At 45.3% G+C, this 17,248-nt stretch overlaps 1 protein-coding gene across 13 annotated transcripts in view; it reads left to right on the forward strand.

Annotated features, from left to right (window-relative positions):
• NAV2 (neuron navigator 2) overlaps positions 1 to 17,248 on the forward strand; it is a 768,631-nt gene that overhangs the window by 685,110 nt on the left and 66,273 nt on the right. For 10 of the 13 annotated variants that reach the window (XR_002517349.2, XM_021926842.2, XM_021926846.2 and 7 more), the window contains 6 exons: positions 6,153 to 6,444; positions 7,136 to 7,838; positions 10,892 to 11,359; positions 11,998 to 12,063; positions 13,451 to 13,495; positions 16,241 to 16,401. Coding sequence is in view for 12 of the 13 variants with exons in the window: in XM_021926842.2 (XP_021782534.2) it covers positions 6,153 to 6,444; positions 7,136 to 7,838; positions 10,892 to 11,359; positions 11,998 to 12,063; positions 13,451 to 13,495; positions 16,241 to 16,401 (1,735 nt within the window). In the remaining variant the exon portion in view is untranslated. The remainder of the gene's footprint in view (positions 1 to 6,152; positions 6,445 to 7,135; positions 7,839 to 10,891; positions 11,360 to 11,997; positions 12,064 to 13,450; positions 13,496 to 16,240; positions 16,402 to 17,248) is intronic. The other 3 variants (XM_021926836.2, XM_021926838.2, XM_021926840.2) reach the window with 2 other exon arrangements.

Genomic DNA, 17,248 nt, shown 5'->3' on the forward strand with positions numbered 1-17,248 from the left:
TCTTGTGAACACTAATTTTTTTTTTTTCTGAGGCTCATTGTATATTCAAGATAAGAACAACCAGACTGTCCTTAGATACTAAGGAGGGAACCAAGGAATTGCTCACCTGCATCTATGTATTCAGGAGGCAGGCTATTTATTAGAGAGAGAGAGATCTGTGAGGTTCCCTTTTTGACTTACAAGGTAGGAGAGGCTTGCTCCTGAGATGCAGGTGGAGCCAGTAAAACACTGTATTGGAAGAATGTCCTTGTCTTTGTTCCCTTCCTGCAAAGCTGGAGTTGAAATCTCTGGTTCCACACTGATAAACACCTCGGATTTGTACATGATTTCCTAGCTGATACAGTTGAATTTGGCTAATGCCAAGGCCTCAGCTCTTTAGACCAGCTCTTTGCTTTCATCTTGTAAATGTCACATCAGAAAAGGTTGCAGGATTCTGCACAAACATGCCTTTTGATCAAGATCAGAAGTTATTTTAAGGGATGTAAATGGTTTACTATTCATTGGGTAGGTTTGTTTTTCCTATAAAACTACCTGAGTTTAAAATATTGAAATGAAAACTAAAAAAAGTAGGTCTTAGAGTAAACTAAATACAGATTACACCAATAGTTACTAAGATTTCTAATGCAATGGTTTCTTTAAATGGATTTTTAGTGACATTCCCTTTGTTCCTGTCTAGGGAGCATCTCAAAATAGTTGAATCAGCATAATTCACAGGCTCCCACCCTCCTCCCTCATATCACACTGAGGAATGCTAAGGGCCATTACTCCTGTCTGAGCAGCATCAGGCAATGGGAAGATGTGTGTTGCACCCTTCCCAAGAGCTGCGCCTTCTGTGCTCTGCCTCATTTGGGTTCCTGTCACATATTGGTTTACCCTGGAACAGGGGGGCAGCACACAGTCTGCCAGGCAAGACATGGGGAGGCAGGGAGAAGTGGCTCAGTGTGTCCAGCAAAGGAGGACAGGTTGAGGACAGGTTGCCTGCCTAGGTTTTTGCTGTTTGAAAAACCTCTGAGAAATAACTAAAGCATCCCAGGAACAGGGAAGTTATTGTCTGGAAAACCTAAGAAACAGCCTCATGTAGCTGATTGAAAGAAGAGGAGACGGATCATTGGGAATGGAGATTCCCTTTGTCTGTGAGGGACTCCACTATCACTGGGGACATTGAGGAGCAATGGAGAATGCCCCCTACAGAGCACAGGTGCCCAGGTGCCCAGCTGTCCAGCATCAGCTCCAGTGCCCACTGTTTCCTCGGGGCCAGGCAGAGAATCCCCTGCTTCAGGCCCAAGAGCCTCTTGAGCAAATCCTCCAGGAGAGCTGGTGAGTCCGGTTGGCCAAGCCGATTGCAGTGTCAGGGAGTAGGTGCAGACTTGGAAGCCAGGTGATCTTGAGTTGTATCCTCACTCTTTGACATCCTTGGATGAACTAATCACTCTCTCCACCTCTGCCTCCTCATCCATAACATGGCGCTAATTAGATGCATCTCTGAGGGTGAGTGTGAAAATAACAGGGAAATGCTTTATCAGCACATGCTTCTCTGGGTGCCTGAGACTGGATGGTTGCTCAGAAGTTACTTTCTTTCCTTCCTCCTTCCCTCCATTTCTCTTATCTCTCCCTCCCTTCCCCCCTCCTCTCCTTCCCTTCCTCCCTTCGCAGCCCCTGCCACCTGGGTTGCTGTTCCTCTGCCTCCAGACTCCATTCATGTCAGTAACTAAAGGTTGACTATGTTCTTAATATATTTTGTTTGTAGTCTCAAAGCAACTCATCTTATTTTGCAGTATTTTATTTTGAGGACAGATGTTGGTGGCAAAGGGTTTTAACAAACACAGGCGACTCCCTCACATATTCATCTGTGCATTCAGTATTTTCTCTCAGTTCTGTGGAAGTCACCGTCCCAGGTGCTGAGGAGCAAAGATGCACACATCAAGATTTTCTCTCATTTTCAATGCCTGTGAAATCTTTAATAACATATGGGGAGGAAAAAGATAATTCCATGTCAGTTTATTTTTTGCTACTCGGGGAAATAAAATTCTGAATTATGTGGCAAAGATTCCTGTCTTGTGTGGCATTGAATGACCCTAGAGCTCTCTAGATATTGGCATGGATGTAGGGATGGGGTTTGGCTGGGGGTAAGGAGGGGTGCCCCCTTCTGCTCACCCGCTGGGTAAGTTACTTTTCCTCTTCAGCCCTGTATTTTCCTGATGTGTAAAATGTGGATAATAACAGAGCCTGAGAGGATAAGATGAGTTCAGGATGTATGGGGAGGGACACAGTGCCTGGCAGGATGACTGGCAGGCGATGATGTTGATGCTGATAATTATCTCTATGGTCACTGAGGCTCAAACTTGAGCCAGCTCAGCATCTAGATCTGCAGGGGATACGGCACAGGGAGGGAATATCCCTGCCTTCCAAAGGCCTGTGGCCGAGTAGCAGAAGAGACAAGTACCTGTTCTCGCTAATTCTAGACAAAAGCGGGATAAATGATGAAGATAGACAACAGAGTGCTGGGGATTTTCAGAGGCAGGAAAGTTGGTAAGGAAGAGAACCACTGTTTATTGAGTCCTCCCACACTGAGTTCATTGAGTCCACCATCAATGCTGTAAGAGACCTATTTATTATCATCCGTGTTTTATACATGAGGTAATAAGTTCAGATAAGTGAGGCAATGTCCTCCAAGGTCATGCACACCAAATGAGTGGCAGCACCCAGCACTTGAACCCAGATCTGTCAGACCCAAAGCCCACACTCTTCCCCCACATCATGCTCCTCAGGCCTCACCTCTTGCTCTCGGAAGATCGGCCTCACTTCTGAAGTCCCTTGTGCATGGCTTCTTTCCTCACCTTCCCACATGGATATCAAATGACTATATCGACTTCCAAGAACAGGCAGAAGATAACCCTTCAGAAAGGAGGTCCATTGAGATGGGAACAACTGGCAGAGGCACGGAGGGGAAGGCAGGATAGAACTCTTCGTACATCCCAATGTGGATGTTCTGCTGGCTGGCCCCGCTGTTGTGAGCTCTGGGAACAGAGAGGCTGCGACTTCCTCATTTTCAATCCTAAGGGGTGCCACCTTATAGTCTGGCACATAGATCATGAAGGATTCAGAGTGGAGCTGGGAAGGTGACCACCCTGGACCTAGCTAGGGGGATGTGATGGCTGGATGATTGTTCTTTCCAGAGAGAGAAAGTCAAGCCACATTCCCAGGCCAGGGGCATGTGTGCTCTCCCTGCCACTGATGGAATTGGAGTTGTATGGGTCCCACCCAGAGACTAGGCTAGAGCTGCTCTAGAACTGGGGTTGGGGAGTCTGCCCGTATGGAAGGAGAATCTTCTGGGTATAGATATTAGGTGCTACTGAGTATGCACAAATGTATCATATACCTGGACTTATCCTCAGGGAGGGCTGTGTGGCATGGTGGTTAAAATGTGAGCTTTGCAGTTAGACTCCCTGAAATCCCTGCATCTCTACTTCCTCACTGTGTGATCTTGGGAAATTTTCTTTTCACTCTGTGCCTCAGTTTTGTCATGTGAAATTGAGACTATTAGCTGTAATTTCCTCATAGGTTTTTGATAAGGATTAAATTTAATGATACATATCAAGCACTTTAGCTTAGTGCCTGGGACATAGTAAGTACTTAATAAATTGTAGTTGTTAATGCTACTAGTATTAGCACCATTACAATTTGATTGGGGGGGAAATAAGTATAGGAACATTAAAAGAATAAATAATGCAGTAACCCAGGATGTGGCATGTGCTAAATTTTCAGTACCTCTTAGAGCATATTAGAATATGTTAAAATGTACTTGAATGTAAGCTCCATGAGGTTAATGATTTATACTTACTCATTGCAGTATTCCTAGTGCGAATCAGCTTTCCTGGCATGTAGTGGCACCCAATAAATATTTGTGAAGTGAATGTTCCAAAGCCAAGTTATTTTCTGCCTCAGGGCCTTTACACATGTGGTTCCCTCTCCCTGGTATGCTCTGCCCCAAACCCTTCTTTTACTAAGTAAGTTTCTTCTCTTTCTTTAGGGTACTTCTTTTTGAGCTGATCACTGTCGCCTGCCCACCTCATTGTCATCTAAATTAGGTCAACATCTGTATTTCTTTCTCAGACTCTTTGTCCTTTTCCTTATAATAGTCTTCATAATCTACAATTACACCCTTGTTGGTATTTATTTATTCAATCTCTGCTGCGTTTAACTGAATCGTAAGCTCCACCATGGGTGGGAAATCAGTCTTATCCCCAGATTCTCTGACACTCCGTGGTGCCTGGCAGACAGCAAGCATGGAGTAAATTCTGGTTGGATTAATGTACTGAAAGTGTTTAGAGGAAGGAAACTGACCTGCGGTAGTTGGGACAAAGAATGGGCAACTTTAATTTCTGTGAGACTGAGATAAAAGTATAAGAGTACTTGGTACTTAACCCTTTCTGATTAAATAGAGGCTGAGATCGGATAAGATAATTTTGTTAATGTCTGTTGTGGTCTGAAAAGCCTGTGTTCCTTGGCTGGTTCCTTGGCTCACTCATTCGCTCTTCAAGCTTTGAGTGAACTCCTGCCCTGGGCCCACATGTAGGAACTCCCCTCTCTCTGTCCCTTGCCACAGCTGAATGATGAGCTTCTCATAGTCAGGAAGTGTGTGCTTGTCCTCCTTATATCTCTGATGACTAATACTTAGCTAGAAAAAAACAAATGAAAGACCTCATAAGGTGTCTGTAATGGACAAGTGGAATTCATAAGGGGAGAAGGCGTTGGGGTGGTGTGGGGGAGGCAATTGAACTTGGGCTGCCTATCTGTTTTTAGCTTTTATCCCATTCAGCCATTGTATTCCATGGAGGAAGGCATTTGTTCCATTCTTGGATGACAGACGTTAGGCAGATTCTTGCCAGGTGTTCATTTTAATTTCCTATCTTGCCTACTCTCGGTAGTTAAGCATTGCAAATATGGGACTGGTATCTTAGTATACCCACCCTGAAAGTGCTTCTGACCTCCCTTCCCCATTTACTGTGCTGACATCCTCCAACTGGCCTCAAACCCCAGGAGGCCTCCAAAGCATTCTGGTCAGCTTTATGCCTTTTAGCTGCAGGAGATCATTAACGTCACACTTCTGTCCCCTTCTGGGTTTCATGGCCAGCAGGTCAGGGCTCTTCCAAAGAAAGCTGGCTAATTATATCCCTTGTCAGAACAAAATCCCACAAGGGGAGCAAAGCAGTGGTGTATAAATAATGCTGGGATCGGAGCAGGCACCATTGGCTCTCCACATTTGGGGGAAGTACCATTTGAGGATGTGCTTCCCCTCTGCTCCTGGCTCTCCCTGATTTGAGTAGAACCAGCAGCCACCCTTGCTCACTTACTCCCTTGCTTGGTGTGTTAGATCCAAAGATCTCACTGCGGTGGAGTGATGGGAAGAAGGCAGAACAAAGGGAAACGGGCCAGGAGACTGGATGCTGGTTAGAGATCAGCAACCAGAGTTGGAGAGGCTTGTTCAAGTGGCAGAAAATAGGTGGTGGCTGAATTCCCACTGCATCTCCATCTGCTCTGCCCCTTCCCCTTGATAGGGCGCTTTCCTTCTTTTTTCCTGGGCCCCTTTTCCTCTCTTCCCTGACTCCTTTCTTTTGCTTTTCTTTTTGTCTTTTTTGAGACAGAGTCTAGCTCTGTCACCCAGGCTGGGGTACAGTAGTGCAATCATGGCTCACTGCAGCCTCCACCTCCCCGGGGTGATCCTCCCACCTCAGCCACCCGAGTAGCTAGAACTATAGGTGTGTGCCACCACACTCAGCTACTTTTTCTATTTTTTGTAGAGACGGGGTTTTGCATGTTGCCCAGGCTGGTCTTAAACTCGTGGGATCAAGCGATCCTCCCACCTCAGCCTCCCAAAATGTTGGGATTATAGGCATGAGCCACTGTGCCCGGCCACCTCATTCCATTCTAAGGATACATTGATATTATTTACTTTCCTTGGACCAAAAAAAAAAAAAAAAAAAAATCAGGCTTTCTGACAAGATAACCAGAGTACAAAAGTCCAAACATCTTTAAAGTAATGACTATTTTTCCCTTAACTACTCCAGTGTTTTGGCATTTTTGCCTTTGGAGTGAGGGGCTCCCCAGCCTGGGACTTGGGAAGGACTAATTCAGAGAGTCTCTGTCCACAGACTGATGCTGAGAAGCACTCACAGGTGGAGAGGAATTCACTGTGGTCTGGTGATGATGTCAAGAAATCAGACGGAGGCTCAGACAGCGGCATAAAAATGGAGCCAGGTTCCAAGTGGAGGCGGAATCCTTCTGACGTGTCTGACGAGTCCGACAAAAGCACGTCCGGCAAGAAGAATCCTGTCATCTCCCAGACAGGCTCATGGCGGCGAGGCATGACAGCTCAGGTGGGCATCACCATGCCAAGGACGAAGCCGTCAGCCCCAGCAGGCGCACTGAAGACCCCAGGAACTGGTAAGAGGCCGGAGCTGTCTTGGCCCTACAGTTGTCATTTGGAAAACCAAAGCCATAGTTAACTCTAGCAAGGACTTGACATTATATATTTTGTCTCAGGATTTATACTCTGCTAACAACAAGCTTCCATAAACTTTCACATCCCTACCTTTTTCTAAGTGGAAGTAAGTATGGGAGCCTCTTAAGCTCTGAAGACGGTTCGGCTGCTGAGACGTATTGAATTGGTTTAACTAGACACTGGGTGAGTTAATGCAGCCAGTTCAGGCTACTAAACAGCATGGATTTATGAGCTGTGGGTATGGTGAGTTGACGTTGTTCCTGACTTAGGGGATATTTATAAACAAGGGCAGGGGTGTCCCCCTGGACATGTTAGGGACAGCCCTTTAATGGACAGAGGGTGAAAGGTCAGAAAAGGCAGGGGGTTATTTCCCCCTAGACATATCAGTGATTGGCTGGCTTTGCTTTATCCCGGGTAAATTTAGACTGCTTTGCGAATGAGTAAAATTATTGACATTTCCTAAAAGGTTCACAGTACATTAGGAGACTATATTATTTTTATAAAAAGCTCTTTCCTCTGCCTCCCCAAGGGAAAAGTGAACCAGCTCTTCAGAGGAGGGGAGTATCTTAAACAGACGAGATAGATGAGCTGGGCTCTTGGCTTGCAGGCTAATCTTGCTGATCTCTCTCTTAGGAAAAACAGACGATGCAAAGGTGTCTGAGAAAGGACGGCTTTCTCCTAAAGCCTCCCAGGTGAAGCGTTCCCCATCAGATGCAGGCCGGAGCAGTGGTGACGAATCCAAAAAGCCCCTCCCCAGCAGCTCTAGGACACCCACTGCCAATGCCAACAGCTTTGGGTTCAAGAAGCAGAGTGGTTCCGCCGCCGGTCTGGCCATGATCACAGCCAGTGGGGCCACTGTCACCAGCAGGTCAGCCACACTGGGCAAAATCCCAAAGTCGTCTGCACTCATCAGTCGGTCTGCTGGTCGGAAGTCAAGCATGGACGGGGCTCAGAATCAGGATGACGGGTATCTGGCCCTCAGCTCCCGGACAAACCTTCAGTACCGGAGTTTGCCGAGGCCCAGTAAGTCCACCAGCCGGAATGGGGCTGGGAACAGGTCTAGCACCAGCAGCATAGATTCCAACATCAGCAGCAAGTCCGCAGGCCTGCCAGTGCCCAAACTGAGGGAGCCTTCCAAAACAGCCCTAGGCAGCTCTCTACCAGGTCTGGTCAATCAAACAGATAAGGAGAAAGGCATCTCATCCGACAACGAGAGTGTGGCTTCCTGTAACTCGGTGAAAGTGAACCCGGCAGCCCAGCCTGTGTCCAGCCCGGCTCAGGCTGGTCTCCAGCCTGGAGCCAAGTACCCAGATGTGGCCTCTCCCACACTCCGCAGGTAAGTGAGTACATTAATGGTGCTGAGCAGAACCAGAATACAGGGAATGGATTTAGTAATTTCCTGTTTCTTAGTTGAAGCACCCTCTGTTTTTCTCCACTTTAGTCCTCCGGTAAAGCTGTTTAGGCAGATCCTGCCGACAGTTTTGCAGTTGACTATTTTCCCATGTTGGGATGAAAAAGTTAGGCCTCTGGAATCAATCATCTTGGAATCAAATCTTAGTTCCATTTTAATTAGCTGCCATATAACCTTTCTTAACAATTCTGCCTTAGTTTCCTCACCTGTAAAATGGGGATGATGATACCTTTTTGTCAGGGTTTTTGTAAAGATGCATCTTTGTAGTCATGTCTGGTCGTAGTATGCACTCAATAGAAGATAGCTACCACTGGGCACAGTGGCTCATGTCTGTAATCCCAGCACTTTGGGAGGCTGAGGCAGGCGGTTCACGAGGTCAGGAGTTCGAGACCAGCCTGGCCAATATGGTGAAACCCCATCTCTACTAAAAATACAAAAAAAGTAGCCAGGCATGGTGGTGGGCACCTGTAGTCCCAGCTACTCAGGAGGCTGAGGCAGAAGAATCACTTGAACCCGGGAGGCAGAGGTTGCAGTGAGCCAAGATCATACCACTGCACTCTAGCCTGGCGACGAGTGAGACTCCATCTCAAAAAAAAAGAAAAGAAAAAAAAAAGTTAGCTACCATCTTGATACACCCTTGGACCTGGGTGGGTAGCTCAGGGGAGCAGATACTTTTTTTTCTTGTGTTAATAATTCTGCAGCTGAGATTCCTCATTATGGCAAGCAGTGATCTTGACCAGCTCCTTCCTTTACTCACAAACCCCAGTGTCCCCACATACACTTTTACACTACTCCAGAATTCCAAGTCAGTCTGAAATTTTAACTTCTCCCTCCCCACCACATACACACACACACACACACACACACACACACACCTCTTAAAGAAGAAATGTTTCTGAAAAAGAGAAATTGATTTCCTCTTACCTTAAATAGACATCATTTCCCCACATGTTCACACTGGGTGGAAGCTCTAGACATAAAAAAATTATTCACTCGTTTTAAGTTTCTTTTAAATTTATTCAACTTTTGTCTGTTTGTATTATCTTATTATAATATCCATTGGACCATTCTCAAACTACAACTGCTAGGTTACAGTTCATCCTACTTTCCCAGGAAATTTCTTATAAGAAAGAATAAGTCCCAAGGAAAGAAAATCAAGCAGTGAGAAAATAAAAATTATATGCACACGTACATATTTGGGGATGAACAGGAATGTTTGAAAAGACTTCAGAAGAAGCATTCTACATGAAAGGTATAATGAAGCAGTTCACTGTTCTTTGTCCAGACTTGATTATTAGAGTTTCAGTAATGATTTTTTTTTCCGGGGGTAAGTCTCTTGGGCTGTTCTTTGTTGTTTTAACAGTTTGCCTTGTAAATGAAAATTTTCTCTGTTTCTTGCCTCAAGTATTATATGTAATATTCACTCGTTGGTATTATAGATTTCCTTTACTAACTACAAAGGCATTTTACTAGACCCTTAGGCTAGTATAATAGAATGCTTGAAAATGCATGCAGCTCCTAGGGCTCTACATTGAACACCTTTCGGCCAATTCCTGGTAAATTACATTTATTCCTAAATCGTTGAGGTATTCACAGTTCTCTTGATGTGTATTAGTATGGAGAAGAAAAATCTTTGGTGAAATGTGATAGATAACTCTCTTCAAATGATTTGAAGGACGAACAGACCGAAGATTAGACTTTTGTATAGAGTCATGCTTAGCAGGATGAGGAGCAATATGCAAAAGTCAGAAAAAAAAAAAGTGGATGAGATTAGGGTTTTCCAATAATTGGAAGTGCTTGACAATGGAGCAAGTTGCCCTTTGAAGTAACGAGATCCCTGTCATCACTGGAAGTATGTAAGCATTCTAAAGCCAAGATTCTACATTAGGATATTTCATTCCCTGATTGTGACCAGACACAAAGTGCTTCCCTTCTGCCACCGCCACACACTGTAGTAAGGATTGATTGATTGATTGTCTTTACAATACTTGAGATTTATAGGATTGTTTGGAGAGGACAGAGATCAAACTGTCACCACTTTGAGCACCCAAGGCAACCTGCGTATCAGAAATATGTAGTAGTTTTGTCACTTGTGAGATACTTACTCCACACAGGTTTTAGTGAGTGTAATAGAGCCTTTACATTACTAGAATGTGGACAATTCTCTGACTTTAAGATAATTTCAACATTCTACCAGAGAGCTCTCTGCCAGTGGAAGAGGGGGCATTTATGTCATTCCTTATAGTCTGATGGCACATTTTTGGCCACGAGCAGGGGAGGTGACATAGAATGACATTTCTATGTGTCTGTCACAGAGACACAGTTCACACCCAGTTGTCTGGTCTGATGTCTTGTGAACCCAACAAGATTTCCATGTATGTCACTGGATAAGTAAGCTCTCTGGCTTCAAAATATACATCTTTCCAGTTGCACTTTCTATTGTGGATAAATCTCTGAAGATACTTTTCCCAGGCCCCTCCAGATCTAGATTCATGCTCTTGATTCTATGTATTGTGCTCAGAGGTCAAGAAACCAAATCCCTTAGAGTTGAGCTGTCATAAACTGTGTGCCTGCTTTATGCCTGGGGCCGTGGAGACAGAGATGATGAAGACAACCATCTTCCTGGGCCAGGGCAATTTTCTAGTTAGTCTATTTATTGAAAGAAAGAGAAGCAAGATCTTGGCCCAGTGTAATGTGAATAGGCCTGTAGAAAATTATTACCCATGGCTCTTTGGCTCAGATGGAGTTGGAGTCTCCGCTGCAGCTTAGAACTTGAAGACGGCAGCCTGTGATAAACTAGTATCTAGGCCCACTTTATGGCCGACCTTTCCCTGAAGTACCTTTAGCCATTTCAGTAGGAATGGCTGTGCTTCCTTCCCCAGGAATTCTCACCAACTCCTCTGCTCTACCCTTCTTTAATAGTCCGGTGCCCCTTGGCACTGCGTGTTCAACTTACACAACCCTTTGTCTCTTCACAGACTCTTTGGTGGGAAGGCTACCAAGCAAGTGCCCATCGCCACAGCTGAAAACATGAAAAATTCGGTGGTCATCTCTAATCCTCATGCCACCATGACTCAGCAAGGTAACCTAGACTCCCCGTCAGGCAGTGGTGTCCTGAGCAGCGGGAGCAGCAGTCCTCTCTACAGCAAGAATGTGGACCTCAACCAGTCTCCGCTAGCCTCCAGCCCCAGCTCAGCCCACTCAGCCCCTTCCAACAGCCTCACCTGGGGCACTAACGCCAGCAGCTCCTCCGCAGTTAGCAAGGATGGCCTGGGCTTTCAGTCTGTCAGCAGCCTCCACACCAGCTGTGAGTCCATCGACATCTCCCTCAGCAGTGGAGGGGGCCCCAGCCACAATTCTTCCACTGGCCTCATCACCTCCTCCAAGGACGACTCCTTGACTCCCTTTGTCAGAACCAACAGTGTGAAGACCACACTGTCAGAAAGGTTGGTGCTGTGCCTCTGGCTGCCTTTCTCAGAAAGACACCCTTCCAAAAGTAAAAAGATTAGCTGAGGAATCCCAAATGTCGAATAGCCTTTGCCTGTGAGATTTCTCTTTCTAATTACTGCTGTGTTTCATGGGGAAGCCAGTTTGGGATGGAATCAAGCTTGGCTCTGCTCCCTGTTATCTTTTCCTCTGTGGTTATTCTTGGTGCTTGGAGCTGCTTAGTCTCTCGGGGGCAGATTTATGCTACCATTTGAAATGGCATTCAGCTTTTGAAATCCTTCAGTTTTATCCTGTTCGTTCATCAACAGCTTCTTTTCCCTCCCCTTGTAATTGTGCAGGCAGAGCAGGTGACTGGGTGCAGCCATGGAGCGTGGAGTAGGACGCTCTTTAGACAGCTGGGTAGATTTGTTGTCATCGTGGCAAACACCCTCCTCCTGGACTGATAGGAAATCAGGAAATTAAAAGTGTTCTCAGAGCCCTGGATTTCACTGCAGCAGGGATAAAGGTGTCCAGTTTCTGCATATAGGGAAGAAAGCGAGGATCAGCATGGGGAATGAGAAAAATGTATATAACAACACATCTCCTTTCTTCCAAGCTAATGTTCCTTCTCTTGTTTTCTACCTGCCTGGACTTCTAGCCCTCTCTCTTCCCCTGCTGCTAGCCCTAAGTTCTGCAGAAGTACTCTGCCCAGGAAACAGGACAGGTAATGACATTGCAGGCCGGGGACCCACCGAGCCTCTAGGTTCTTCTGCCCATTCGTTGTCAAGCCAGATGTCTTGTGCGAGGCTGTTGGCCTAAGGCTCCTGCTTGTGTTTGTGGTTCTAGTGTACTCTGTGACACATGGACATGCCAGTGAGAGTCTATTCCTCTGTCTGCTAAAGCCCAGGGAGAGGTGGAGTTGGGCTGGCCCCTTCATTCCCGTTTTGGGAAGGCAACCTGAAACCCTGCCACTTGATCTGGGGCAGCAGAAGCTCTCGCTTGCATCTCTTGTGGCCTCCTGTGGCATGTTCCTGCTTTTCAGCTTCCTTCCCATTCCTTTTGCCACCCCCACCCCCAAGCCCAGAATTGACTTGCCACCCACTGTGTAGCTTGGCCCTCACCTTTGTCTACCCCTCCCCATGCAGCTGCCTCTTTTCCCTTTCAGAATCGTTTGCTGAAGTTTGGCTCATTATGTCTTGCAGACTGCTGTGTTCTGTGTGCCCATTTCCTGCGATGATAATGAAAAAGAATGTGTAGAGTGTTAAGACTTTACGAATGTACACGCTTGCGTTTGCCCCCAGCTGTGGGTGGGCCTCAGAGATGGATACTGACCTTAATGTTGTGGGGGAGTGATGGCTTGGCCAAACAAAACAAGCAGATGTTGTCTCCTGCCAGGAAAAAAAAAAACAAAAAAAACCTTCACCCCATCGACAGTGAAAACTTTGTTTTTGTCAGCTCATGAACCAAGCCTTTAAACCGTTGGTCTTTAGAGATCCAAATGCTTTGACTTTATCAGCCAGCAAGTAGTAACATGCCCCACCCAGGACTCAGCTCCTAGCTATGCCTGGGCCGCAGAAACGGAGAGGGACCTGGAATTCACTTCGTTACAGATGAATTCCAAATATGCAGACTGCTGGCCTCTTGAAACCTCCGGCAAGTCCCTTCTCCCACTTGAAGTCATTGCCAGTGGCATTTAGCGGGTGGGCCAGAGTTAGGGGTGCAGGGAAGTGGGCATCCCTCTCTCCGAGAAGCCGTGTTGGTGCAGAGTGCTCCTGGGCAGCAGAAGGCACAGGACCTCTGCTTTGAGGTGGGGCAACCCCTGAGTTTTGCTTTGAATCTGTGGAAAAGGAGGAACAATTGGGGTTAAGGGACTCAGGCTTCCTGGTAACCTGGGGTAAAGTATGCGCTGGTGTCAGCTCAGGCTGAGGACTGGGTTTCTTTTGTTTTCCACGGATGCGGATGTGTTGCATTGCATGCCTAGCTGGATAAGGCACTTCCTGGTGATGTGCGCCTCTCTCTCCAGGGCCCTTCAGCCTCCTCCCTAGCTTTCCCTCTTCCTGCCTTCTGTGTGCTGCTCTGAAGTTCTTATTTTTGTTTTAACTTTCCTACAGTGACCCGCACCTTGATAGGAACACTTTGCCTAAGAAAGGACTCAGGTATCTGTGTTTCCCCCCTTGCATCTGTGCCATCTGTTGTGGCTTTGGAGCTTGGCTGTGTGACTCCTTCATGGCTGGTGGGGGTTTGGACTGGGCCGGGGTCCCCGCTTTGACCACCACAGCAGGACCTTTTGGATGACGGCTCCCCTTGCACCCTCTCGTTCTCACTCTCCATTTGTCAGCTTACTTGCTTGAACAGGGGCTGTGCTTTTTCAGGCTTACTGTGGTAAAACCATCTCATGAAAAACATCCCTGGGCAAGCCCAGGGAGCAGTCATTGCTACTTCTGGGGCCAATGGGTTTAATTTCTGAGCACTTCACCATGACCATTCTGTTCATATGGCTGTCTTCCAAGAGAAAGGACATGACTTATAGCATACTGATTGTAAGCTGGGACAAGAGCACAAGAGGAAAGGAGTATTTTCCCCCAATTTGAAAATATTTAACTTTTCTGCCCATACAAAATTGCTAGACAGATAGTTTGCACTTGTCTAAATATTCTCATGGAAAATTGGTCCACTTTCAATGCCCAACAAGACCTGGGTGTGATCATTTTTTGGTGGATAATAAAGAAAAGACTCCCAGGAAGGACTGTCTTTCCATTCCTGGTAAGTGGTGGCTCAGGTTCATTTTTGATGCTAGTCCTGGCAAAACAAGATGCTATAAGTCACCATTGCTCACACCATCTATATCACTTTGCCAATCAGAGAAACTTCAGTTTGCTAATGCCTTCCCCGTGATCTTGCTGTCTGATGGTTGCAGCCGTCATTTCTCCTGCTTTCTAAACACCACGTGCCTTGTAGCATCAGCTTCACCCTGCACTAAGCATTAAGTGCTTTCGCATAAAATGGAACTTGGAATGAAATGTTTCATTGCTGTTATGTATGTCTGTAGTTAATAACCTGCAGCTCTTAAGACTGAGAGCATTCTGAACAGTAATGTGAGGTAGGTATCAATGCTTCCTTTCAATGGGAGCCTCTGAGTAAAGCCAATGCTAAGAATCTAAGAAGGAAAGTATTAAAATCTCCCAACAGTCGTCCTGCAGGAGGGAGTTGAGCAGTGTGGCCTTAGAGGGGGCCTTGGCAAGGCCTTTTGTACTTACCAGTTTCAGTCGTGCCTATGAGCTGCTTGTCAGCAACCATGCCAGGTGCTTAACTCATGGCCACTCTCACTGTGAGTTTGACTTTGATGCCCCACTGGTGCCCTGAGAGGAAGCTAACTTCTAAATGTTAACATTTTGAAATGGTGGGTATACTTCTGTAGCAGATCTAGCCTATCAAAATTATGTAGCTCTGGTTTTTTAAAAATTCAGAATAGAGATACATGACAGGCTATTTTCAGGCAATTGATGTGTCCTGGAAAGTTGCATGTCTGTCAGATATAGTGAAAACGTTAAGGAAGAAGCATTTCTGTGCTCCCTCTCACTCTGACTCTTCCTTGTCTAGCTCACCCACTCCATACACATGAACATCCAGTACGAACACACTGACAACATCTTTCCTTAAGCCCAAAGAATCCCTCTGTTGACATAATTAGTAGTCACTCCATAATACATAAGTCCAAGGATACCCTGGCCACTTGGCACTCAGAAATTTCAGATGCAGGCCAGATGCAGTGGCTCATGCCTGTAATCCCAGCACTTTGGGAGGCCAAGGTAGGTGGATCACTTGAGGTCAGGAGTTCGAGACCAGCCTGGCCAACATGACAAAACCCTGTCTCTACTAAAAATACAAAAAATTAGCTGGGCATGGTGGCACATGCCTATAGTCCCAGCTGCTCGGGAGGCTGAGGTGGGAGAATCACTTGAACCCAAGAGGCAGTGGTTGCAGTGAGCTAGGATGGTGCCACCTCGCTCCAGCCTGGGCAATAGAGCAAGACTATATCTCGGAAAAAAAAAAAAGAAAGAAAGAAAGAAAAAAATTTCAGATGCTACTTATGGGCATAATGAAAAGAGCATGCATTTTAACAATCAAACATGGATTGAAATCTCAACTCTGTGACTACCAGCAGGGTCCTTACCTTCCCTGAATGTAAAATGGGAATAATGGCATCTATGTTGCTGAGTAGATCTGAGGCTTTGATAAAGATAATGTGCATGAAGACACCTAACACGTTGTAGGTGTTCAATAAATCATCACCATATACATTTCAGAATAAATGAGGGTGGACCACGTAACTTCTGAAGACCCTCTCCTATAAAACCCAATGATTTGGGGTTGCTTTTATGAAGATTTGTTTATGCTCTATTACAGCAACTACTATAAACATTAATGTCTTCAAACCTTGCTTTGTATGTCTGCTTTTTCATATGCTGTGATTCATGGTCGTTTATTTGTGCTATAGAATGGCAGATGCCATGAGTTGTCTAATTAAAACTCCCTCAAAGCACTAACAGCAACTCATTTTGTTGCTTCAGTCCTGTCAAGGTGGGGGCTTTGACATGACACTGTCATGAAGCAACATGTTACAGATACGCCCAGTGACGGCTCTTCTGAGCATTTACCAATCTTCTTCCCTTTATGTGTTCCCTCCAAACTGAAAGGAATAGTCATTTTCCCCAAACACAGGCAAATAGAAAAAAGGTTTTGAGAAACTTCGTAAGTTTCTGGGTGTGTAGTGATCTGATTTTTAAAAAATCATCTTTGGATATATGTTTTCTTTTTAATATATTTACCATCAACTCCACAGAGTTCATTTTAATAAGCGTTGTTCATAGTTAATTCTGGCTTGATTTCTGTCTGTTCAGGTATACTCCCACCTCCCAGCTTCGCACGCAAGAAGATGCAAAAGAATGGTTACGGTCCCACTCTGCAGGAGGCCTGCAGGACACCGCTTCCAATTCCCCCTTTTCCTCTGGCTCCAGCGTGACTTCTCCCTCTGGTACAAGATTCAACTTTTCCCAGCTTGGTGAGTAGCCACTTGTCATTAGCTGTATTGATCAGCTCCATAGGACAGTGTTTATCTTATATATATAATATATTTTTATTTCAATAGTTTTTGGGGAACAGGTAGTTTTTGGTTACATAGATAAGTTCTTTAGTGGTGATTTCTGAGATTTTGGTGCACCCATCACTTGAGTTATCTTATATTGTGAAACAGCCATATAGTCACATCCTGCTCAGTGTCTGATTAGCTCTCGGCAATATAGTTTGATTACAGGAGATTGATAGCAAAAGAAATAGAGAAAATAGTAAAGTTTTTGATACTCTAATCAGTAATTTTCTTTATTTGGTTGATATTGGTAGGGCTATGGCAAAGAACATGTTATTGCATTCTTAAAAAGAATGCATTCTCTTTCTAAGACCTCTGAAGAAATAGATTTTATTGCATATCCCATGTTAGGTCATCCTCATTACTTTATTAAGTTGGAAATAAAAGTTAAGTTTTGATTGAATAGGTATTCTTAACAATGCCTACTTCTGACATAATGCTTTGACTGGCACAGTGGGGAAAGAAAAAGAATTTATGTCACAGTCCCTGCTGACATGTCAATGGAATTCTTTTTCAGGAAGACAAACACATCAATGCACACCTGTATAATAGGGTAAAAGAGAACAATCCAAAGCTTTATATGAAACCGTGTAAAAGCTGAATATAATTAGATAGCAAGTATTAGACACATTTAGAAAAAGGAAAGATTAATGCTGGCTGGAGTTACAGGCAGAGGTTATGTGAAGGTGGCAGGGTAGGAGCTGAGCCTTGAAGGACTGATAGCGGGTGAGAAATCTTTTCTAATCTCTTCTCACTCTTTAGA

This window comes from Papio anubis, chromosome 12 (genome assembly GCF_008728515.1).
Source record: "Papio anubis isolate 15944 chromosome 12, Panubis1.0, whole genome shotgun sequence".
Taxonomy (NCBI): Eukaryota; Metazoa; Chordata; class Mammalia; order Primates; family Cercopithecidae; genus Papio; species Papio anubis.